The sequence below is a fragment of the Pseudophryne corroboree genome, chromosome 7, assembly GCF_028390025.1.
Source record: "Pseudophryne corroboree isolate aPseCor3 chromosome 7, aPseCor3.hap2, whole genome shotgun sequence".
Classification (NCBI taxonomy): Eukaryota; Metazoa; Chordata; class Amphibia; order Anura; family Myobatrachidae; genus Pseudophryne; species Pseudophryne corroboree.
Genome location: NC_086450.1, coordinates 112,371,977 through 112,398,058, shown reverse-complemented (window position 1 = coordinate 112,398,058; position 26,082 = coordinate 112,371,977). Strand labels below are relative to the sequence as shown.

The 26,082-nt window shown below is 47.1% G+C and overlaps 1 protein-coding gene across 4 annotated transcripts in view; it reads left to right on the top strand.

The window, feature by feature from the left end:
* RIF1 (replication timing regulatory factor 1) overlaps window positions 1-26,082 on the top strand; it is a 338,147-nt gene that overhangs the window by 5,811 nt on the left and 306,254 nt on the right. For all 4 annotated transcript variants that reach the window (XM_063933568.1, XM_063933565.1, XM_063933566.1 and 1 more), the window contains exons 3-6: window positions 12,497-12,575; window positions 12,854-12,950; window positions 18,952-19,082; window positions 25,550-25,641. In XM_063933568.1, coding sequence (XP_063789638.1) covers window positions 12,497-12,575; window positions 12,854-12,950; window positions 18,952-19,082; window positions 25,550-25,641 — 399 coding nt within the window. The remainder of the gene's footprint in view (window positions 1-12,496; window positions 12,576-12,853; window positions 12,951-18,951; window positions 19,083-25,549; window positions 25,642-26,082) is intronic.

Sequence of the window (26,082 nt, the reverse complement as noted above, 5' to 3'; positions counted from 1 at the left end):
GGGGTTCGTCCCGGAGCCGCGCCGCCGACCCCCCTTGCAGATGCTGAAGATTGAAGGTCCAGAAACCGGCGGCAGAAGGCTTTTCAGTCTTCATGAAGGTAGCGCACAGCACTGCAGCTGTGCGCCATTGTTGTCACACACTTCACACCAACGGTCACGGAGGGTGCAGGGCGTTGCTGGGGGCGCCCTGGGCAGCAATGTATAATATCTTATTCTGGCTAAAAATACATCACATATAGCCCCTGGAGGCTATATGGATGTATTTAACCCCTGCCAGGTCTCAGAAAAACGGGAGAAGAAGCCCGCCGAAAAGGGGGCGGGGCCTATTCTCCTCAGCACACCGCCATTTTCCCTCACAGAAAGGCTGGTGGGAAGGCTCCCAGGCTCTCCCCTGCACTGCACTACAGAAACAGGGTTAAAACAGAGAGGGGGGGCACTTATTTGGCGATATGTATATATATATATTAAAATGCTATAAGGGAAAAACACTTATATAAAGGTTGTCCCTGTATAATATAGCGTTTTTGGTGTGTGCTGGCAAACTCTCCCTCTGTCTCCCCAAAGGGCTAGTGGGGTCCTGTCCTCTATCAGAGCATTCCCTGTGTGTGTGCTGTGTGTCGGTACTTGTGTGTCGACATGTATGAGGACGATGTTGCTGAGGAGGCGGAGCAATTGCCTGTAATGGTGATGTCACTCTCTAGGGAGTCGACACCGGAATGGATGGCTTATTTAAGGAATTACGTGATAATGTCAACACGCTGCAAGGTCGATTGACGACATGAGACGGCCGGCAAACCAATTAGTACCTGTCCAGGCGTCTCAAACACCGTCAGGGGCGTTAAAACGTCCTTTTACCTCAGTCGGTCGACACAGACACGGACACTGACTCCAGTGTCGACGGTGAAGAAACAAACGTATTTTCCTTTAGGGCCACACGTTACTTGTTAAGGGCAATGAAGGAGATGTTACATATTTCTGATACTACAAGTACCACAAAAAAGGGTATTATGTGGAGTGTGAAAAAACTACATGTGGTTTTTCCTGAATCAAATAAATTAAATGAAGTGTGTGATGATGCGTGGGTTTCCCCCGATAGAAAATTATTGGCGGTATACCCTTTCCCGCCAGAAGTTATGGCGCGTTGGGAAACACACCTTAGGGTGGATAAGGCGCTCACACGCTTATAAAAACAAGTGGCGGTACCGTCTCCAGATACGGCCGCCCTCAAGGAGCCAACTGATAGGAGGTTGGAAAATATCCTAAAAAGTATATACACACATACTGGTGTTATACTGCGACCAGCGATCGCCTCAGCCTGGATGGGCTGGGGTGGCTTGGTCGGATTCCCTGACTGGAAATATTGATACCCTTGACAGGGACAGTATTTTATTGACTATAGAGCATTTAAAAGATGCATTTCTATATATGCGAAACTCTGGCATCAAGAGTAAGTGCGATGTCCATATCTGCCAGACGATGTTTATGGACACGACAGTGGTCAGGTGATGCAGATTCCAAACGGCACATGGAAGTATTGCCGTATAAAGGGGAGGAGTTAATTGGGGTCGGTCCATCGGACCTGGTGGCCACGGCAACAGCTAGAAAATCCACCTTTTTTACCCCAAGTCACATCTCAGCAGAAAAAGACATAGTCTTTTCAGCCTCAGTCCTTTCGTCCCCATAATATCTGCCCAGGGATAGAGGTAAGGGAAGAAGACTGCAGCAGGCAGCCCATTCCCAGGAACAGAAGCCTTCCACCGCTTCTGCCAAGTCCTCAGCATGACGCTGGGGCCGTACAAACAGGTGCGGTGGGGGGTCGTCTCAAGAGTTTCAGCACGCAGTGGGCTCACTCGCAAGTGGACCCCTGGATCCTACAAGTAGTATCCCAGGGGTACAGATTGGAAATTCGAGACGTCTCCCCCTCGCAGGTTCCTGAAGTTTGCTTTACCAACGTCTACCTCCGACAGGGAGGCAGTATTGGAAACAATTCACAAGCTGTATTCCCAGCAGGTGATAATCAAAGTACCCCTCCTACAACAAGTAAAGGGGTATTATTCCACACTATATTGTGGTACTGAAGCCAGACGGCTCGGTGAGACCTATGCTAAATGGAGTCACTCAGAGCAGTGATAGCGAACCAGGAAGAAGGGGACTATATGGTGTCCCTGGACATCAAGGATGCTTACCTCCATGTCCAAATTTGCCCTTCTCACAAAGGGTACCTCAGGTTCGTGGTACAAAACTGTCACTATCAGTTTCAGACGCTGCCGTTTGGATTGTCCACGGCACCCCGGGTCTTTACCAAGGTAATGGCCGAAATGATGATTCTTCTTCAAAGAAAAGGCGTCTTAATTATCCCTTACTTGGACGATCTCCTGATAAGGGCAAGGTCCAGAGAACAGTTGGAGATCTGAGTAGCACTATCTCAAGTAGTTCTACGACAGCACGGGTGGATTCTAAATATTCCAAAATCGCAGCTGTCTCCGACGACACGTCTGCTGTCCCTAGGGATGATTCTGGACAGTCCAGAAAAAGGTGTTTCTCCCGGAGGAGAAAGCCAGGGAGTTATCCGAGCTAGTCAGGAACCTCCCAAAACCAGGAAAAGTGTCAGTGCATCATTGCACAAGGGTCCTGGGAAAAATGGTGGCTTCTTACGAAGCGATTCCATTCGGCAGATTTCACGCAAGAACCTTTCAGTGGGATCTGCTGGACAAATGGTCCGGATCGCATCTTCAGATGCATCAGCGGATAACCCTGTCTCCAAGGACAAGGGTGTGTCTTCTGTGGTGGCTGCAGAGTGCTCATCTACTAAAGTGCCACAGTTATGCATTCAGGACTGGGTCCTGGTGACCACGGATTCCAGCTTGAAAGGCTGGGGAGCAGTCACACAGGGAAAAAATTTCCAGGGAGTGTGATCAAGTCTGGGGACTTCTCTCCGCATAAATATACTGGAGCTAAGAGCAATTTACAATGCTCTAAGCTTAGCAAGACCTCTGCTTCAAGGTCAGCCGGTATTGATCCAGTGGGACAACATCACGGCAGTCGCCCACGTAAACAGACAGGGCGGCACAAGAAGCAGGAGGACAATGGCAGAAACTGCAAGGATTCTTCGCTGGGCGGAAAATCATGTGATAGCACTGTCAGCAGTTTTTCATTCCGGGAGTGGATAACTGGGAAGCAGACTTCCTCAGCACGACCTCCACCCGGGAGAGTGGGGACTTCATCGAGAAGTTGTTTCCACATGATTGTGCACCGTTGGGAAGACCAAAGGTGGACATGATGGCGTCCCGCCTGAACAAAAAACTGGACAGGTATTGCGCCAGGTCAAGAGACCCTCAGGAAATAGCTGTGGACGTTCTGGTAACACCATGGGTGTACCAGTCGGTGTATGTGTTCCCTCCTCTGCTTCTCATACCAAAGGTACTGAGAATTATAAGACGTAGAGGAGTAAGAACTATACTCGTGGCTCCGGATGGGCCAAGAAGGACTTGGTACCCGGAACTTCATGAGATGCTCACGGAGGACTCAGGGCCTCTGCCGATAAGAAGGGACTTGCTTCAGCAAGTACCATGTCTGTTCCAAGACTTACTGCGGGTGCGTTTGACGGCATGGCGGTTGAACGCCGGATCCTAAGGAAAAAAAAGGCATTCCGGAAGAGGTCATTCCTACCCTGGTCAAAGCCAGGAAGGAGGTGACCGCACAACATTATCACCACATGTGGCGAAAATATGTTGCGTGGTGTGAGGCCAGGAAGGCCCCACGAAGAAATTTCAACTCGGTCGATTCCTGCATTTCCTGCAAACAGGAGTGTCTATGGGTCTCAAATTGGGGTCCATTAAGGTTCAAATTTCGGCCCTGTCGATTTTCTTCCAGAAAGAATTGGCTTCAGTTCCTGAAGTCCAGAAATTTGACAAGGGAGTACTGCATATACAACCCCCTTTTGTGCCTCCAGTGGCACTGTGGGATCGCAACGTAGTCCTGGGATTCCTAAAATCACGTTGGTTTAAACCGCTCAAATCTGTGGATTTGAAATATCTCACATGGAAAGTGACCATGATGTTGGCCCTGGCCTCGGCCAGGCGAGTGTCAGAATTGGCGGCTTTGTCTCACAAAAGCCCATATCTGATTGTCCATTCGGACAGGGCAGAGCTGCGGACTCGTCCCCAGTTTCTCCCTAAGGTGGTGTCAGCGTTTCATCTGAACCAGCTTATTGTGGTACCTGCGGCTACTAGAGACTTGGAGGACTCCAAGTTGCTAGATGTTGTCAGGGCCCTGAAAATATAGATTTCCAGGACGGCTGGAGTCAGGAAAACTGACTTGCTGTTATCCTGTATGCACCCAAAAAACTGGGTGCTCTTGCTTCTAAGCAGACGATTGCTAGTTGAATGTGTAGTACAATTCAGCTTGCACATTCTGTGGCAGGACTGCCACAGCCAAAATATATAAATGCCCATTCCACAAGGAAGGTGGGCTCATCTTGGGCGACTGCCCGAGGGGTCTCGGCTTTACAACTTTGCCGAGCTGCTACTTGGTCAGGGGCACACCCTGGCTGAGGAGGACCTGGAGTTCTCTCACTCGGTGCTGCAGAGTCATCCGCACTCTCCCGCCCGTTTGGGAGCTTTGGTATAATCCCCATGGTCCTGACGGAGTCCCCAGCATCCACTTAGGACGTCAGAGAAAATAAGATTTTACTTACCGATAAATCTATTTCTCGTAGTCCGTAGTGGATGCTGGGCGCCCATCCCAAGTGCGGATTGTCTGCAATACTTGTACATAGTTATTGTTACAAAAAAATCGGGTTGTTATTGTTGTGAGCCGTCTGTTCAGAGGCTCCTATGTTTGTCATACTGTTAACTGGGTTTAGATCACAAGTTATACGGTGTGATTGGTGTGGCTGGTATGAGTCTTACCCGGGATTCAATATCCTTCCTTATTGTGTACGCTCGTCCGGGCACAGTATCCTAACTGAGGCTTGGAGGAGGGTCATAGGGGGAGGAGCCAGTACACACCACCTGATCCTAAAGCTTTAGTTTTGTGCCCTGTCTCCTGCGGAGCCGCTAATCCCCATGGTCCTGACGGAGTCCCCAGCATCCACTACGGACTACGAGAAATAGATTTATCGGTAAGTAAAATCTTATTTTTTTGTAAAGTTTTTTTGTTTTGTTTTTAGCAATATATATATTTAGATAACCCAGCCAGGTAAGGTTTACCTTTGCTTCCACCACCCATACGGTCTTTCTCTTCCTAATTTAAAGGGTGAAAGTACCTGTGAGTGTTCGGTATGTGTGTGCGTGTGCTGTTTTAGTTTAAAGCACCAGCCTAGAACACTAGAACAGATTACGTTTGCACAAAATGTAAAATGAACGTTAAAAGCTCTGGGGTGTGCGATCCATGTTATAAATGACAAAGACGCTCAACCCGAGAGCTGTACTCCATCTGGTTTATGGGAATGGCGGAATCCCGCAAACAGCATTCAAAATGAGCTGTAGGATCTTTTTCCAAGAAAATGGAGGAAGTTTCAGATCAAACTAACCCCACCTACACAGGCAGTTTAAGAAAAAAGTCCGTAAGGCGGTTATGAGACCCCCTCCACATCCTACAGGAGGAGTGGGAAGGTTTTGGTAATTGAGGTCCTAAACTTCAAAGAGAAAGAAGTTAAGGAACCAGAGAGGTTTGATTTATCGAATAAAAAAAAAAAAAAAGAGATAGATACTGCTGTCGGCAGTTTTTCCAATTGCTCAATCTCTCCAGCTCAGATGGGGTAGCATGGAAGCAGCCCGATAAATGCTTTCACGTTCCAGGGCAGACTGGTTAGTTCAGTTGGTAGAGTGCATGTCTACACTATCTAGGCCTGTCATAAGCTATTTTACCTATACCAGTGGAAGGTAAATTACTTGAAACTATTTGGGACAGCAGGTGCATCACAGGCCTAAAATATCAGTGCTTGGGTAAACAAGGCCATAGTAGCATGGACTGGATATATTGTACAAGCTATTGAAAGGAGAATAGCCAACAGGACATTGCTCACCTAGCGGAGCATATTCGAGAGTCTGCTACATATATGCGCCAGGATTCAAAGGAAGCTAGCAAAATAGCGTCACACATCGGTATCTGCCATATCGGCTAGACGGATTATGTGACTCAGACAATGACAGATGGACTCTGACGCCAAGTAAGTTGTAGAGGCTTTTCTCTTTGGGGGAGAAAGGTTAGTTGGCCCTGAGTTTGACAAGTGGATTTCACATACAAAACAGACGAGTACCTCTCCACAGGTTAGAATAGGTTACTCAGGTCGAGTGGTAATTCATTTAGAGTCCTTTCGAGTCAAACTAGGACAATCTTGAAATCAGAGGTAGAAGATCGTTCCCAGAAACCAAAATGCAAGACCTCAAGCTGGCTGATAGAACCGGGGCATGACGGTCTCCCAGCTCACCTAGGGTTCCCCTGGTGGATGCAAAGGTGGTTAGATAACTTTTCAAGCGCCATCAGTCAGTTCTTTACTACAAGGTTGCCTCGGTGCCCTCAGAAGGAGAAGGCATTACACAGGGTAATTCGGGAATTATTACACAGGGTAATTCGGGAATTATTACACAGGGTAATTCGGGAATTATTACACAGGGTAATTCGGGAATTATTACACAGGGTAATTCGGGAATTATTACACAGGGTAATTCGGGAATTATTACACAGGGTAATTCGGGAATTATTACACAGGGTAATTCGGGAATTATTACACAGGGTAATTCGGGAATTATTACACAGGGTAATTCGGGAATTATTACACAGGGTAATTCGGGAATTATTACACAGGGTAATTCGGGAATTATTACACAGGGTAATTCGGGAATTATTACACAAGGGTAATTCGGGAATTATTACACAAGGGTAATTCGGGAATTACCACACAAGGGTAATTCGGGAATTACCACACAAGGGTAATTCTGTCAGTCCCGGATTCTCGAGGACAAACAAGGTTTTCTTCAAATCTTTTGGTCGTACCAAGGCAGGATGGGTAGGTCTGACCAATCCTCAATTTACCAGTTTTAATCCAGTTTCTAACTGTTTCCAGATTCAAAATGAAATCAATCCAGTCGGTCATAGCATGGAAGAGTTCCGGGTGTCTATGGACATGAAGGATGCATACCTTCAGGTTCCAATTTGGACCCCTCACCAAGCCTACTTGCGTTTTGCACTAAAAAAAAATAAAAAATAAAAATCACTACCAGTTCAAGGTAAATAAGGGTCGCAGGTTTGAGAGCGTTTGGTACTACGTTAGTACCTTACCTGGAGATCTGCTGATCATGGCCCCTTTGCAGGAACAGCTAATTGAGATGCTCAGATGGCTCATCAGCTTCTTATTCAACTTGGCTGGATTGTCACCTTCAAGAAATCCAACCTGCTACCGACGCAGAGGGTTCAGTTTCTAGGTCTCATATTGAACTCATTACAATTGAGGAGGTCTGTACCAGAGAACAACATCCAGGGCATAAGGAAGCTGGTGGATCAGGTATTAAGACACCGAACGGTGTCCTTACATCTGAGTACAGTTTCTCGGGAAGATGGTGGCGTCTTTCGAGACACTACAGTACGGCAGTCTTGACTCCAGACCTTTCCTAAGCCTCATTGCTCAGGTATCAAATTCGCACGGGCCTCTAAATCGCAGACTCGGGCAGTCAGGTACGGGTCCGTACCTCGCTAATTTGGTGGTCATTACACAAGAAATCTCGCAGCAGACAGGAGATTCGGTATTTAGAATTGGTGGACCCTTACAACGGATGCCAGTCTCAGAGTTTGGGGTGCCATTCTAGTGGAACATCGGTTTCAGGGCAGTTGGACGCCACAAGAGAGCGTTCTACCTATAAATATTTTCAAACTAAGAGCAGTTTACAATGCTCTTCCCTTAACCGGAGACCTAGTCATGGGTCAACACGTAAAGACAGGGTCACGACGTCTGCTTACATAAACCGTAAGAGCAGGATGGGGTTAAAGGAGGCCACAAAGATCCTGTTGTGGGCAGAAAGGCGAAACATCATCCTCTCGGCAGTGTTCATTCCAGGGTGGAACACTGGGAAGCAGATTATCTCAGTTGCCAGGACATGCATACGGTAGAATGATGCCTACATCCACGAATTTTCGACAGGGTGGTGAGGATATGGGGTCTACCTCAAGTGGACCTAATGGCGTCTCGGCAAAACCATCGGCTGCCCGGATATGTGTCCAGGACAAGCGATCCAGCAGCAGGAGTGGACGCATTGAAACTTCCTTGGTGTTACGGAAGGGTTTACATTTGTCCACCTTCCCCACTCATACCCAGGGTTCTGAAAAGGGTGAAACGAGAATGAGTGTGGGCAATTCTATTCGCACCAGATTGGCCCCGCAGGAGTTGGTACTCAGACATGCGGGGGTTACTAGCGGAGGATCCTTGGCGGTTACCTCAGAAAGTGGACCTGCTGTCTCAGGGACCGTTCCTACCTCCAGACCTCAACAGGCTGCGTTTAATGACGTGGTTACTGAAACCCGAATCTTAAGAAACAGAGGAATACCAAGAACGGCTTTTCCTATGATGATTGCCACTAGGAAGCCGGTCACAGCCATGCACTACTACAGGATTTGGAAGAAGTACATAGTCTGGTGTAAGGAACGTGGGTGGAATTCGTCGAACTTCCACTTATCCAGACTTCTACTTTTCCTTCAGGCCGGTCTAAATGGAGGACTGCGGCTGGGCTCCCTGACGTTTCAAATTTCGGCTCTCTCCATCCTATTTCAACAGCGGTTGGTATCCTTGCAAGGGGTTCCAACCTTTTTCCAGGGGGTTCTGAGGATACAACTCCCTTTTTCGTTCTCCCACTGCGCCGTGGGACTTAACTTTGGTGTTGGAATTTTTGAGATCACCAACCTTTGAGCCGTTAGCAAGAACAGACCTGAAATATCTCTCTTAGAGGGTTGCGTTATTACTTGCCTTGGCTTAGGCCAGGAGGGTTTCTGAGTTGGGAGCCTTATCGTGTAAGAGTCCCTTTTTGATTTTCATGTGGATAGGGCAGAACTCCGTACAAGAGCAGATTTCCTTCCTAAGGTTGTTTCGGGGTTTCACGTAAACCAACCACTGGTGATACCATTTTTCCAGGGACTCGCAGATGGGGATGTGTCCTTGGATGTTGTCAGAGTTTTGCGGGTATACGTACAAGTTACGTCGTCCTTCAGAAAGTCGGACCATTTGTTTGTTCTTTATGATGGGCCAAAGCAGGGTTGGCCAACATCTAAGTAGTCTGGGTTTAGCTGGATTGGACTGGCCAGTCGGCAAGCTTATAATTCCTGTGGAAAACAGGTTCCTGTTCAGACGGGTGCTCATACCACCAGATCAGTGGGTGCCTCATGGGCGCCTGCCAGAGGTGCTTACTTTACTCAACTTTGCGGAGCGGCGATGTGGTCCTCAGTCCACACGTCTGCGAACTTTTACAAGTTTGGTAACTTTGCGTCCAGAGAATTTAAGTTCGGACGTTTAGTTTGTGGGCCACTGACAGCACTCCCTCCCTGGGGGATAACTTTGGGACGTCCCCTACTGTATAAGACTCCAGTGTCCCCTAGTGGATGAAAGAGAAAAGAGGATTTTGGTACTTACCGATAAATCCATTTCTCTGAATCCTCTAGGGGACACTGGACACCCGCCTCGGTGCTGTCAGCCTGCTGGGTTCACACTTGTGACTCGCATGATTAGTCCCTGGACTTTGACGAACAAGGTCATAGGATCAAATCTCATTGGGGCTCTATGCCTGCTATGGATTTTACACCGTTGTACAAACGGCGTTAGTTTTTCAGTTAAGAGTTTTTGGGTGCTGTTTGGTAGGTTGTACGGTTCGGTTCCTCGCCATGTGCTCAAGTATGTCCTATTCTCTCAGTCAAATTTTCCAAACTGAGGGATGGGGGGTGTGAAGGGGGAGGAGCCGGCTGTGCAGACAATGCTAATTTTTAGATTGTGCCACACCTCCGGTTGCAAGCTTCACACCCTACTGTATAAGACTCCAGTGTCCCCTAGAGGATTCAGAGAAATGGATTTATCGGTAAGTACCAAAAATCCTCTCTTCCTAAGTGGCAATGCAGCTTTACTGAATGGCCAATGCAAATGATGTGGTGCTATACAAAGACTTCAATTTCAGAAGCTTGCATAGTATATATTTAAATTAATCTCTTATGTCTGACAATAAACAAGCAAGGAATCTGCTGACATGAAAGAGATGACTGCCTCTTACCATTTGAAGCTGTGCCAAGTCCCCAAAACTAGCCCGTTTCTCCGGCACTTTCACCAGACAATCTAATTAGGATGGGTGTTTATTCCGAAGGGTCGGTTCACGTAGCTGTAAGCTGGGTGATGTGCCATTGCAGTGGCATAGCAAATCACTCCAGACCCAGATTTTTGTATCGAAAAATTTGGGGCTACAGTAAGTACACACTTAGAAGACAAATAGACTTGCAGCTTATTGACTTGACCGCTAAGGGACCAATTCAGTCGTTTTAATAGTGGCTGCCACTAGAAGGCCTGCTACGGTCGCAGTTCAATTGATCTGCCGTTCAGGCGCCCAGTAGCCACGGAGGTCTTTTTTTTTCTTTTCTTTTTTTTTCTTTTTTTTTTCTTCTTTTTTTCTCGCAGACTCCTGAGCTGTTAGAAAAACTGTGTGTGAACTCAGCATTTTGGACATCCAAAGCAGGATTTTAGGTGGCTAAACCCCGGTCAGTTTGGTTGTGACCAGGAAGTTGATCACCATCCAATCGTCTCCTGTCATTGTACCTGTAATGATTGGCTGATGCTTTATCACTTCTCCAGGCTTAATACATCTGCCCACGTGTGGCACGCCACACTTTGTCAGATGACACCAATTTTTTTTAAGCTTCCCTGCGACTTTCAAGAACAAGGACTTTACTGGTAGCTTGCTTAGCAGCTGCATGAGCAGAACCCCATCTGCCTATCCGTGCATATCCGAGCCTACTGACATCCTAGCCTGCATTTCCACCCCAGCATTAACAGTATTACACAAAATAAAGTGATACAGAGCTAATTAAAATATTAAATAAAGTGCTGCTTGATCTAAAAGTAACTAATTTAATCTATGGCAAAATATAAACACATTCAACAATTTAGTAATAAAATACCATATAGAATATTTATGGTACCTACTTGCTGAAGGTAGATCTTTCACCACTGTAGACCTGCCGGCATTGCACACAAAGTGCATGCACAGATGGCCCTATGTGCAGCTACTCTCACGACACAACATGCTCAGTCTGTAGCAACTTGTCCAGTAAGCCCTCCGGTCAGTTTGTGGGGTTAGTACCTTCAATACCAATGTACAGAGATTACCAAACATCTGTTAACTGCAACACACAAGCACTCAATAACACAGGTCATTACCTGGACCACCGAGAAAAGAAAACAACTGTTTGGTATTATAATTTGGTTATTAAATCTAAATCTTTTGTTAAAATACACAGTATAATTTGGAGAAGAAATAAAAATAAAAGTGGCTAAATAATATGCAGCAGGTCAATGTGCACACTAAAATGCATTATAACTATGTTGCAGCATTAGTGACCCAGAACGTTGCATCCAATGTGTTGCACTTCATAATATAAATGTGCCCTCCTGATCAGCACCCTGGCCAAAATAAAAGCCAAGAGTGAACACTAAGTAAAACACGATTAGTCATATTCCAATACATTGTTGGGGCTCGATTCAATTCAACGCAATGTTAATAGTGCTGGGAAGGAGGTACTGGAGCTATTCAATTGGCTGTACTGTTTAGCCCGATTACAGGATTTCTGCTCGCACCCATCCTGAGGTGCGAGCAGAAATCCGACTAAACTAGTGCCGCAATGCTGTTTTCTGCCTTTAGTGCTATGCATTCAGCATCACTGCAGCCCATTAAGCAGGAGAGTGCCGGGTCTCACGACTAAACACCTGGCTTCAAGCATGAGAACGGGCTTCTCCCGACCTAGTGATGACAACAATTGAATAGCTTAGATTGTTACGTATGTAATTGCCTTACTTTACTGGTTTGAACAAGCTTTTTTAAATTATTTGTCCTAGACAGCTCAAAACCAAAAGTTAAGTGACTGCTTTATATTTGTGCATGTAGAACAGGCCTGGCCAGCCTGTGGTGCTCCAGCTGTTGTGTAACTACAAGTCCCAGCATGCCCTGCCACAGTTAAAGCATTCCATAATAGTAAAACTGTGGCAGGGCTTGCTGGGTCTTGTAGGTCCCAACAGCTGGGGAGCCATAGGCTGGCCAGATCTGATGCAGAAGATCGGATCTGTTCACCAATTGTTACTAATTGGATACTTTACTAGAGTGTATTGAAGCATTTCTTAGAACAAAATCGGGAATTACAGTTGCAAAATATTTTCACATTGTCCTACATAAACCGTAGATTATTTGTGCAAGTGTTAATTTCAGTTCTCATTTGGGTCAGCACCAGTGACGCTTGTTTTGATCTCTCCCTTTAGCCGTCTTAGTGGAGAAGATGGCAAAGATTTCACTGTCCTGGTTGGAAAACAATTCTCACGTCTTTGTAAAGCTTTTAAGGTATGGAAATTAACTTGTGCGTCCTCTGTTAGAATTAGCCCAATATATTGTATTGCCCCAAAAGTACTTTTGGCAAATACTGGTTTTGATTGAATTTGGTTGATGTATGATCCATGCAGCCAAATTTGAAGCTCTGATTAGCCCATAGGTGGTTTCCTTTAGACTTTAGTAATATGATTACTATAGTGTTAATGCTGTACTATACACATTTACAAGAAACTGCAGTTTTATTTATTTTTTGCCTGGTTTCTCCCTACTCATAATAAACTTTCTTTTAGGTTCACATTTCTCACCAGAATTCTGATCTCAGTAACGCAGCACTTCAGATGTTGGGATTTTGTGTTTTTAATAGTAATATAGCATCTAGCATATCAGGTAATGTATAAGAGTTGGGTGGTGTGGGTGTAATGGTTTTTGGTCATAACTGTAATTTGTATTATGTAAGTTATGTAAAATAAAGGGGGTGGGGGGCAGAGAATACTTGCTATTCTTCCCCCCCCCCCCCCCCCCCCCCCCCCCTGCCATATTGAAGCATAGGATATATTCCTTTTCCTTAACCCCCAACTGGACAATTATGCAAGTAATTACCCCAACAGGTGTGCAGAGACATCCATGCTCATCTTAGCTGTGAATACAGCAAGTTAAGCATGGCTATATCTGTATACCAACTTTTGATATATACCTATAGAGATTGAATAACTAAATTGGGTTTTAACTTCCAAATAAAGTCAGTGTAAATTTCATATTGTTGCACATTTGTTACAAGAAAGGAAAGTGGGATGTAAGGCCTGTCAAGTGAAGTTGTGGGTTTCTCAAATGTATTTGCATTTTCTCTATCGTCCTAGTGGATGCTGGGGTTCCTGAAAGGACCATGGGGAATAGCGGCTCCGCAGGAGACAGGGCACAAAAAGTAAAGCTTTAGGATCAGGTGGTGTGCACTGGCTCCTCCCCCTATGACCCTCCTCCAAGCCTCAGTTAGATTTTTGTGCCCGGCCGAGAAGGGTGCAATCTAGGTGGCTCTCCTAAAGAGCTGCTTAGAAAAGTTTAGCTTAGGTTTTTTATTTTACAGTGAGTCCTGCTGGCAACAGGATCACTGCAACGAGGGACTTAGGGGAGAAGAAGTGAACTCACCTGCGTGCAGGATGGATTGGCTTCTTTGGCTACTGGACATTAGCTCCAGAGGGACGATCACAGGTACAGCCTGGATGGTCACCGGAGCCTCGCCGCCGGCCCCCTTGCAGATGCTGAAACAAGAAGAAGGTCCAGAATCGGCGGCATGAAGACTCCTCAGTCTTCTTAAGGTAGCGCACAGCACTGCAGCTGTGCGCCATTTCCTCTCAGCACACTTCACACGGCAGTCACTGAGGGTGCAGGGCGCTGGGAGGGGGGCGCCCTGGGAGGCAATGAAAACCTATTTTTGGCTAAAAATACCTCACATATAGCCTCCGGGGGCTATATGGAGATATTTAACCCCTGCCAGAATCCGTTAAGAGCGGGAGACGAGGCCGCCGAAAAAGGGGCGGGGCCTATCTCCTCAGCACACAGCGCCATTTTCCCTCACAGAAAGGCTGGAGGGAAGGCTCCCAGGCTCTCCCCTGCACTGCACTACAGAAACAGGGTTAAAACAGAGAGGGGGGGCACTAATTTGGCGTTAGAAATATATAAAAAAGATGCTATAAGGGAAAACACTTATATAAGGTTGTCCCTATATAATTATAGCGTTTTTGGTGTGTGCTGGCAAACTCTCCCTCTGTCTCTCCAAAGGGCTAGTAGGTCCTGTCCTCTATCAGAGCATTCCCTGTGTGTGTGCTGTGTGTCGGTACGTGTGTGTCGACATGTATGAGGACGATGTTGGTGAGGAGGCGGAGAAATTGCCTGTAATGGTGATGTCACTCTCTAGGGAGTCGACACCGGAATGGATGGCTTATTTAGGGAATTACGTGATAATGTCAACACGCGGCAAGGTCGGTTGACGACATGAGACGGCCGACAAACAATTAGTACCGGTCCAGACGTCTCAAAAACACCGTCAGGGGTTTTAAAACGCCCGTTTACTTTAGTCGGTCGACACAGACACAGACAGGGACACTGAATCCAGTGTCGACGGTGAATAAACAAACGTATTCCTTATTAGGGCCACACGTTAAGGGCAATGAAGGAGGTGTTACATATTTCTGATACTACAAGTACCACAAAAGAGGGTATTATGTGGGATGTGAAAAAACTACCGTAGTTTTTCCTGAATCAGATAAATTAAATGAAGTGTGTGATGATGCGTGGGTTCCCCCCGATAGAAAATATGGGCGGTATACCCTTTCCCGCCAGAAGTTAGGGCGCGTTGGGAAACGCCCCTTAGGGTGGATAAGGCGCTCACACGCTTATCAGAACAAGTGGCGGTACCGTCTATAGATTGGGCCGTCCTCAAGGAGCCAGCTGACAGGAGGCTGGAAAATATCATAAAAAGTATATACACACATACTGGTGTTATACTGCGACCAGCGATCGCCTCAGCCTGGATGTGCAGAGCTGGGGTGGCTTGGTCGGATTCCCTGACTAAAAATATTGATACCCTTGACAGGGACAGTATTTTATTGACTATAGAGCGTTTAAAGGATGCATTTCTATATATGTGAGATGCACAGAGGGATATTTGCACTCTGGCATCAAGAGTAAGTGCGATGTCCATATCTGCCAGAAGATGTTTATGGACACGACAGTGGTCAGGTGATGCAGATTCCAAACGGCACAAAGGTGTATTGCCGTATAAAGGAAGAGGAGTTATTTGGGGTCGGTCCATCGGACCTGGTGGCCACGGCAACTGCTGGAAAATCCACCGTTTTTACCCTAAGTCACATCTCTGCAGAAAAAGACACCGTCTTTTCAGCTTCAGTCCTTTCGTCCCTATAAGAGTCATATCTGCCCAGGGATAGAGGAAAGGGAAGAAGACTGCAGCAGGCAGCCCATTCCCAGGAACAGAAGCGTTCCACCGCTTCTGACAAGCTCTCAGCAGGACGCTGAGACCGTACAGGACCCCTGGATCCTACAAGTAGTATCCCAGGGGTACAGATTGGAATGTCGAGACGTTTCCCCTGCGCAGGCTCCTGAAGTCTGCTTTACCAAGGTCTCCCTCCGACAAGGAGGCAGTATGGGAAACAATTCACGAGCTGTATTCCCAGCAGGTGATAATTAAATTACCCCTCCTACAACAAGAAAAGGGGTATTATTCCACACTATATTGTGGTACTGAAGCCAGAAGGCTAGGTGAGACCTATTCTAAATCTAAAAAAATTTGAACACTTACAAAGGTTCAAATCAAGATGGAGTCACTAAGAGCAGTGATAACGAACCGGGAAGAAGGGGACTATATGGTGTCCCGAGACATCAGGGATGCTTACCTCCATGTCCCAAATTTGCCCTTATCACTAAGGGTACCTCAGGTTCGTGGTACAGAACTGTCACTATCAGTTTCAGACGCTGCCGTTTGGATTGTCCACGGCAACCCGGGTCTTTACCAAGGTAATGGCCGAAATGATGGTTCTTCTTCGAAGAAAAGGCGTCTTAATTATCCCTTACTTGGACGATCTCCTGATAAGGGCAAAGTCCAGGGAACAGTTGGAGGTCGGAGTAGCACTATCTCGGATACTGTTACAACAGCAGGGGTGGATTCTAAATATTCCAAAATCGCAGCTGATCCCGACAACAAGTCTCCTGTGCTTAGGGATGATTCTGGACACAGTCCAGAAAAAGGTGTTTCTCCCGGAAGAGAAAGCCAGGGAGTTATCCGAGCTAGTCAGGAACCTCCTAAAATCAGTGCATCATTGCACAAGGGCCATGGTAAAAAAATGGTGACTTCCTTCGAAGCAATTCCAGTCGGCAGATTTCATGCAAGAACTTTTCAGTGGGATCTGCTGGACAAATGGTCCGGATCGCATCTTCAGATGCCTCAGCGGATAACCCTATATCCAAGGACAAGGGTATCTCTCCTGTGGTGGTTACAGAGTGCTCATCTTCTAGAGGGCCGCAGATTCGGCATTCAGTTTTAGATGTTGGTGACCACGGAGGCCAGCCCGAGAGGCTGGGGAGCAGTCACACAAGGAAAAAATTTCCAGGGAGTGTGATCAAGTCTGGAGACTTTTCTCCACATAAATATAGCTAAGGGTAAATTTATAATGCTCTACGCTTAGCAAGACCTCTGCTTCAAGGTCAGCCGGTATTGATCCAGTGGGATAAAACATCACGGCAGTCGCCCACGTAAATAGACAGGGCGGCACAAGAAGCAGGAGGGCAGTGGCAAAAACTGCAAGGACTTTTCGCTGGGCGGAAAATCATGTGATAACACTGTCAGCAGTGTTTCATTCCGGGAATGGAAACTGGGAAGCAGACTTCCTCAGTAGGCACGACCTCCACCCGGCAGAGTGGGAACTTCATGGGGAAGTTTTCCACATGATTGTAAACCGTTGGGAATTACCAAAGGTGGACATGATGGCGTCCCGTCTGAACAAAAAACGGGACAGGTATTGCGCCAGGTTAAGAGACCCTCAGGCAATAGCTGTGGACGTTCTGGTAACACCGTGGGTGTACCAGTCGGTGTATGTGTTCCATCCTCTGCTTTTCATACCTAAGGTACTGAGAATTATAAGACGTAGAGGAGTAAGAACTATACTCATGGCTCCGGATTGGCCAAGAAGGACTTGGTACCCGGAACTTCAAGAGATGCTCACAGAGGACTTATGGCCTCTGCCGCTAAGAAGGGACTTTTTTCAGCAAGTACCATGTCTGTTCCAAGACTTACCGCAGCTGCGTTTGACGGCATGGCGGTGGAACGCCGGATCCTAAGGGAAAAGGCATTCAGGAAGAGGTCATTCCTACCCTGGTCAAAGCCAGAAAGGAGGTGACCGCACAACATTATCACCACATGTGGCGAAAATATGTTGCGTGGTGTGAGGCCAGGAAGGCCCCACGAAGAAATTTCAACTCGGTCGATTCCTGCATTTCCTGCAAACAGGGGTGTCTATGGGCCTCAAATTGGGGTCCATTAAGGTTCAAATTTCGGCTCTGTCGATTTTTCTTCCAGAAAGAATTGGCTTCAGTTCCTGAAGTCCAGAAGTTTGTCAAGGGAGTATTGCATATACAACCCCCTTTTGTGCCTCCAGTGGCACTGTGGGATCTAAACGTAGTTCTGGGATTCCTCAAAACACATTGGTTTAAAACCAGTCAAATCTGTGGATTTGAAGCATCTCACATGAAAAGTGAACATGCTCTTGGACCTGGCCTGGACCAGGCGAGTGTAAAATTGGTGGTTTTTTTCTCAAAAAAGCCCATATCTGTTTGTCCATTCGGACAGGGCAGAGCTGCGGACTCGTCCCCAGTTCTCTCCCTAAGGTGGTGTCAGTGTTTCACCTGAACCAGCTTATTGTGGTGTCTTGCGCCTACTAGGGACTTGGAGGACTCCAAGTTGCTAGATGTGGTCAGGGCCCTGAAAATATAGGTTCCAGGACGGCTGGAGTCAGGAAAACTGACTTGCTGTTATCCTGTATGCACCCAACAAACTGGGTGCTCTTGCTTCTAAGCAGACTTTTGCTAGTTGGATGTGTAATACAATTCAGCTTGCACATTCTGTGGCAGGCCTGCCACAGCCAAAATATGTAAATGCCCATTCCACAAGGAAGGTGGGCTCATCTTGGGCGGCTGCCCGAGGGGTCTCGGCTTTACAACTTTGCCGAGCGGCTATTTAGTCAGGGGCAAACACGTTTGTAAAATCCTACAAATTTGATAACCTGGCTAAGGAGGACCTGGAGTTCTCTCATTCGGTGCTGCAGTCATCCGCACTCTCCCGCCCGTTTGGGAGCTTTGGTATAATCCCCATGGTCCTTTCAGGAACCCCAGCATCCACTAGGACGATAGAGAAAATAAGAATTTACTTACCGATAATTCTATTTCTCGGAGTCCGTAGTGGATGCTGGGCGCCCATCCCAAGTGCGGATTATCTGCAATACTTGTACATAGTTACAAAAATCGGGTTATTATTGTTGTGAGCCATCTTTCAGAGGCTCCGCTGTTATCATACTGTTAACTGGGTTCAGATCACAGGTTGTACAGTGTGATTGGTGTGGCTGGTATGAGTCTTACCCGGGATTCATAAATCCTTCCTTATTGTGTACGCTCGTCCGGGCACAGTATCCTAACTGAGGCTTGGAGGAGGGTCATAGGGGGAGGAGCCAGTGCACACCACCTGATCCTAAAGCTTTACTTTTTGTGCCCTGTCTCCTGCGGAGCCGCTATTCCCCATGGTCCTTTCAGGAACCCCAGCATCCACTACGGACTCCGAGAAATAGAATTATCAGTAAGTAAATTCTTATTTTTTCCCCTTTTGTAGCATCTGAGGTGAAAGAACTGCTGACTGCACTAAACAGTATTGCTGTAAAAGCAACAGATAAAAACACATGCACTAGAGCACTTTGGGTGATTTCAAAACAAAACTTCTCCCCTGAAGAAGTTGGGAAGGCGGTGAGTTTATTTTTTAATTCTGTTTGTAAGATGGCAAGTTAATGGTAGTGTGCATTCTCCATTTACGAAACCGGTGGGCTCTTCATCCCAAGTAGTGACTGTCAATTCTCTTTCTCGAAACATCACATAATAAAAATGTCTGTAGCTGTATTCCGTAAGGGAGGTTCAATATTCGTTATTCCTTAAACGTGAGCTTAATACTGCAACATGTAATTCTGCACATAATACACACCTAAATCAGTGTGTAGACAAGTCTTTGTTAAATCGCCATACAGGTAAAAAGGTGTTTGTATAAAATACATAAATAACAATATTATTTCTCTAACGTCCTAAGTGGATGCTGGGGACTCCGTAAGGACCATGGGGAATAGCGGCTCCGCAGGAGACTGGGCACATCTAAAAGAAAGCTTTAGGACTATCTGGTGTGCACTGGCCCCTCCCCCCTCCAAGCCTCGGTTAGATCTCTGTGCCCGAACGAGAAGGGTGCACACTAGGGGCTCTCCTGAGCTTCTTAGTGAAAGTTTTAGTTTAGGTTTTTTATTTTCAGTGAGACCTGCTGGCAACAGGCTCACTGCATCGAGGGACTAAGGGGAGAAGAAGCGAACTCACCTGCGTGCAGAGTGGATTGGGCTTCTTAGGCTACTGGACATTAGCTCCAGAGGGACGATCACAGGCCCAGCTTGGATGGGTCCCAGAGCCGCGCCGCCGGCCCCCTTACAGAGCCAGAAGGCAGAAGAGGTCCGGAAAATCGGCGGCAGAAGACGTCCTGTCTTCAACAAGGTAGCGCACAGCACTGCAGCTGTGCGCCATTGCTCTCAGCACACTTCACACTCCGGTCACTGAGGGTGCAGGGCGCTGGGGGGGGCGCCCTGAGACGCAATAATAAACACCTTGGATGGCAAAAAATGCATCACATATAGCTCCTGGGCTATATGGATGCATTTAACCCCTGCCAAAATACATAAAAAAAACGGGAGATAGGCTCCGCCCCCTTATTGGCGGCCTTATCTCCTCAGCACACTGGCGCCATTTTCCCTCACAGCTCCGTTGGAGGGAAGCTCCCTGGCTCTCCCCTGCAGTCACTACACTACAGAAAGGGTTAAAAAAGAGAGGGGGGCACAAATTAGGCGCAGTATTAACTATACAGCAGCTATAAGGGGAAAAACACTTATATAAGGTTATCCCTGTGTATATATATATATATATATATATATATATATATATATATATATATATATATATATATATATATATATATATATATATATATATATATAGCGCTCTGGTGTGTGCTGGCAAACTCTCCCTCTGTCTCCCCAAAGGGCTAGTGGGGTCCTGTCCTCTATCAGAGCATTCCCTGTGTGTGTGCTGTATGTCGGTACTTTTGTGTCGACATGTATGAGGAGAAAAATGATGTGGAGACGGAGCAGATTGCCTGTAATAGTGATGTCACCCCCTAGGAGGTCGACACCTGAGTGGATGAACTGTTGGAAGAAATTACGTGACAGTGTCAGCTCTGTATAAAAGACAGTGGTTGACATGAGACAGCCGGCTACTCAGCTTGTGCCTGTCCAGACGTCTCATAGGCCGTCAGGGGCTATAAAGCGCCCGTTACCTCAGATGGCAGATATAGACGCCGACACGGATACTGACTCCAGTGTCGACGGTGAAGAGACAAATGTGACTTCCAGTAGGGCCACACATTACATGATTGAGGCAATGAAAAATGTTTTACACATTTCTGATAATACGAGTACCACCAAAAAAAGGGGTATTATATTCGGTGAGGAAAAACTACCTGTAGTTTTCCTAAATCTGAGAAATTAAATGAGGTGTGTGATGATGCGTGGGTTTCCCCCGATAACAATTTCTAAAATGTTATTGGCATTATATCCTTTCCCGCCAGAGGTTAGGGTGCGTTGGGAAACACCCCCTAGGGTGGATAAAGCGCTCTCACGCTTGTAAGGGCTCTATCCTCTCCTGAGATGGCCGCCCTTAAGGATCCTGCTGATAGAAAGCAGGAGGGTATCCTAAAATGTATTTACACACATACTGGTGTTATACTGCGACCAGCAATCGCCTCATCCTGGATGTGCAGTGCTGGGTTGGCGTGGTCGGATTCCCTGACTGAAAATATTGATACCCTAGATAGGGACAGTATATTTTTGCCTATAGAGCATTTGAAAGATGCATTTCTATATATGCGTGATGCACAGCGGAATATTTGCCGACTGGCATCAAGTCTAAGTGCGTTGTCCATTTCTACCAATAGAGGGTTATGGACACGTCAGTGGTCAGGTGACGCGTATTCCAAACGGCATTTGGAAGTATTGCCTTATTAAGGGGAGGAGTTATTTGGGGTCGGTCTTTCAGACCTGGTGGCCACGGCAACAGCTGGGAAATCCACGTTTGTACCCCAGGTCGCCTCTCAACATGACAGAGGGAGAGGAAAAAGGCTGCAGAAATCAGCCAGTTCCCAGGAACAGAAACCCTCTCCCGCCTCTGCCAAGCCCTCAGTATACGCTGGGGCTTTACAAGCAGAATCAGGCACGGTGGGGGGCCCGTCTCAATGAATTTCAGCGCGCAGTGGGCTCACTCGCAAGTAGACCCCTGGATCATTCAGGTGATATCTCAGGGGTACAAATTAGAATTCGAGACGTCTCCCCCTCGCCGTTTCCTAAAGTCGGCTTTACCGATGTCTCCTGACAGGGAGACAGTTTTGGAAGCCATTCACAAGCTGTATTCCCAGCAGGTGATAATCAAGATACCCCTCCTGCAACAGGGAACGGGGGGGTATTCCACACTGTTGTGGTACCGAAGCCGGACGGCTCGGTGAGACCGATTCTAAATCTAAAATCTTTGAACACTTACATACAGAGGTTCAAATTCAAGATTGAGTCACTCAGAGCAGTGATTGCGAACCTGGAAGAAGGGGACTACATGATGTCTCGGGACATCAAGGATGCTTACCTTCATGTCAAAATTTACCCTTCTCACCAAGGGTACCTCAGGTTTATGGTACAGAACTGTCACTATCAGTTCAGACGCTGCCGTATGGATGGTCCACGGCACCCCGGGTCTTTACCAAGGTAATGGCCGAAATGATGATGGCCCTCATTCCGAGTTGATCGCTCGCAAGGCGATTTTAGCAGAGTTGCTCACGCTAAGCCGCCGCCTACTGGGAGTTAATCTTAGCTTCTTAAAATTGCGAACGATGTATTCGCAATATTGCGATTTACACACCTCGTAGCAGTTTCAGAGTAGCTCCAGACTTACTCGGCATCTGCGATCAGTTCAGTGCTTGTCGTTCCTGGTTTTACGTCACAAACACACCCAGCGTTCGCCCAGACACTCCCCCGTTTCTCCGGCCACTCCTGCGCTTTTTCCGGAAACGGTAGCGTTTTTTCCCACACGCCCATAAAACGGCCTGTTTCCGCCCAGTAACACCCCATTTCCTGTCAATCACACTACGATCGCCGGAGCGAAGAAAAAGCCGTGAGTAAAAATCCTATCTTCATAGCAAATTTACTTGGCGCAGTCGCAGTGCGGACATTGCGCATGCGCACTAAGCGGAAAATCGCTGCGATGCGATGAATTTTACCGAGCGAACAACTCGGAATGAGGGCCGATATTCCTTCAAAGGAAGGGAATTTTAGTTATCCCTTACTTGGACAATTCCCTGATAAGGGTAAGATCCAGGGAACAGTTGGAGGTCGGTGTAGCACTATCTCAGGTAGTGTTGCTGCAGCACGGTTGGATTCTCAATATTCCAAAATCGCAGCTGGTTCCGACGACTTGTCTTATGTTCCTAGGGATGATCCTGGACACAGTCCAGAAAAAGGTGTTTCTCCCGGAGGAGAAAGCCAGGGAGTTATCCGAGCTAGTCAGGAACCTCCTAAAACCGAGCCAAGTCTCAGTGCATCAATGCACAAGGGTTCTGTGTAAAATGGTGGCTTCCTACGAAGCAATCCCATTCGGCAGATTCCACGCAAGAACTTTCCAGTGGGACCTGCTGGACAAATGGTCCGGGTCGCATCTTCAGATGCATCAGCGGATAACCCTGTCACCAAGGACAAGGGGTCCCTCCTGTGGTGGTTGCAGAGTGCTCATCTTCTAGAGGGCCGCAGATTCAGCATTCAGGACTGGGTCCTGGTAACCACGGATGCCAGCCTGCGAGGCTGAGGAGCAGTCACACAGGGAAGGAATATCCAGGACTTATGGTCAAGCCTGGAGACATCACTTCACATAAATAAAGCTAAGGGACATTTACAATGCTCTAAGCTTAGCAAGACCTCTGCTTCAAGGTCAGCCGGTGTTGATCCAGTCGGACAACATCACGGCAGTCACCCACGTAAACAGACAGGGTGGCACAAGAAGCAGGAGGGCAATGGCAGAAGCTGCAAGGATTCTTCGCTGGGCGGAAAATCATGTGATAGCACTGTCAGCAGTATTCATTCCGGGAGTGGACAACTGGGAAGCAGACTTCCTCAGCATGACCTCCACCCGGGAGAGTGGGGACTTCACCCAGAAGTCTTCCACATGATTATAAACCGTTGGGAAAAACTCGACAGGTATTGCGCCAGGTCCAGGGACCCTCAGGCAATAGCTGTAGACGCTCTGGTAACACCGTGGGTGTACCAGTCAGGGTATGTGTTCCCTCCTCTGCCTCTCATACCCAAGGTACTGAGATTGATAAGATGGAGAGGAGTAAGCACTATATTCGTGGCTACGGATTGGCCAAGAAGGACTTGGTAACCGGAACTTCAAGAGATGCTCACGGAGGATCCGTGGCCTCTACCTCCTAAGAAGGGACCTGCTCCAGCAAGGACCCTGTCTGTTCCAAGACTTACCGCGGCTGCGTTTGACGGCATGGCGGTTGAACGCCGGATCCTGAAGGAAAAAAGGCATTCCGGATGAAGTCATCCCTATCCTGATCAAAGCCAGGAAGGATGTAACCGCAAAAACATGATCACCGCAATTGGCGAAAATATGTTGCGTGGTGCGAGGCCAGTAAGGCCCGACGGTGGAAATTCAACTGGGTCGATTCCTACATTTCCTGCAAACAGGAGTGTCTATGGGCTTGAAATTGGGGTCCATTAAGGTTCAAATTTCGGCCCTGTCAATTTTCTTCCAAAAAGAACTAGCTTCAGTCCCTGAAGTTCAGACGTTTGTAAAAGGGGTACTGCATATACAGCCTCCTTTTGTGCCTCCAGTGGCACTTTGGGATCTCAATGTAGTTTTGGGTTCCAAAAGTCACATTGGTTTGAACCACTTAAATCTGTGGAGTTAAAATATCTCACATGGAAAGTGGTCATGCTGTTGGCCCTGGCCTGGGCCAGGCGCGTGTCAGAATTGGCGGCTTTATCCTGAAAAAGCCCTTATCTGATGTTCCATTCGGACAGGGCGGAATTGAGGACTCGTCCTCAGTTTCTCCCTAAGGTGGTTTCAGCGTTTCACCTGAACCAACCTATTTGTGGTGCCTGCGGCTACTAGGGACTTGGAGGACTCCAAGTTGCTAGACGTTGTCAGGGCCCTGAAAATATGTTTCCAGGAGGGCTGGAGTCAGGAAATCTGACTCGCTGTTTATCCTGTATGCACCTAACAAGCTGGGTGCTCCTGCTTCTAAGCAGACTATTGCTCGTTGGATTTGTAATACAATTCAGCTTGCACATTCTGTGGCAGGCCTGCCACAGCCAAAAATCTGTAAATGCCCACTCCACAAGGAAGGTGGGCTCATCTTGGGCGGCTGCCCGAGGGGTCTCGGCTTTACAACTTTGCAGAGCAGCTACTTGGTCAGGAGCAAATACGTTTGTAAAATTCTACAAAATTGATATCCTGGCTGAGGAGGACCTGGAGTTCTCTCATTTGGTGCTGCAGAGTCATCCGCACTCTCCCGCCCGTTTGGGAGCTTTGGTATAATCCCCATGGTCCTTACGGAGTCCCCAGCATCCACTTAGGACGTTAGAGAAAATAAGAATTTACTTACCGATAATTCTATTTCTCATAGTCCGTAGTGGATGCTGGGCGCCCATCCCAAGTGCGGATTGTCTGCAATACTTGTACATAGTTATTGTTACAAAAATCGGGTTATTATTGTTGTGAGCCATCTTTCAGAGGCTCCTCTGTTATCATGCTGTTAAGTGGGTTCAGATCACAGGTTATACGGTGTGATTGGTGTGGCTGGTATGAGTCTTACCCGGGATTCAAAATCCTTCCTTATTGTGTACGCTCGTCCGGGCACAGTATCCTAACTGAGGCTTGGAGGAGGGTCATAGGGGGAGGAGCCAGTGCACACCAGATAGTCCTAAAGCTTTCTTTTAGATGTGCCCAGTCTCCTGCGGAGCCGCTATTCCCCATGGTCCTTACGGAGTCCCCAGCATCCACTACGGACTATGAGAAATAGAATTATCGGTAAGTAAATTCTTATTGTTACACCATGTGAACATGCTTATTCTCTACCTTCTTAGGTACCGTCTATAATTTCTACATTAGAAAGTGTACTTAATAAAGATGCGCATTCGCTTGTCATTGCGTATGAAGCACTGAATGTTGTTATAAGGTAAGAATAAAAACCTATTTCCTTATCTAAGGCTAGTAAAGCTACATGAAAAATAGGATTTTAATTACCTACCGGTAAATTCTTTTCTTGTAGTCCATAAGGGATATTGGGGTAATCTAGTACGATGGGATATAGATGGGGTCCAAAGGAGCCGGTGCACTTTAAATTTCTTCAACTGGGTGTGCTGGCTCCTCCCCCTCTGTGCCCCCTCCCACAGGCAGTTATAGGTAAAATAGTGCCCGAAGGAGAGAGGACGTACTTGAGAAGGCACAAACAATGAGTGGTGAGATTTATACACCAGCACGCCACTAACACAAAACGACCAGCAATGGTTGGTAACAAAACGGCAATAGCTGAACAGGTAACCATAGAAAAGAGAACCTGCAGAAAAGTCAACGCACTGAGATGGGTGCCCAATATCCCTTATGGACTACGAGAAAA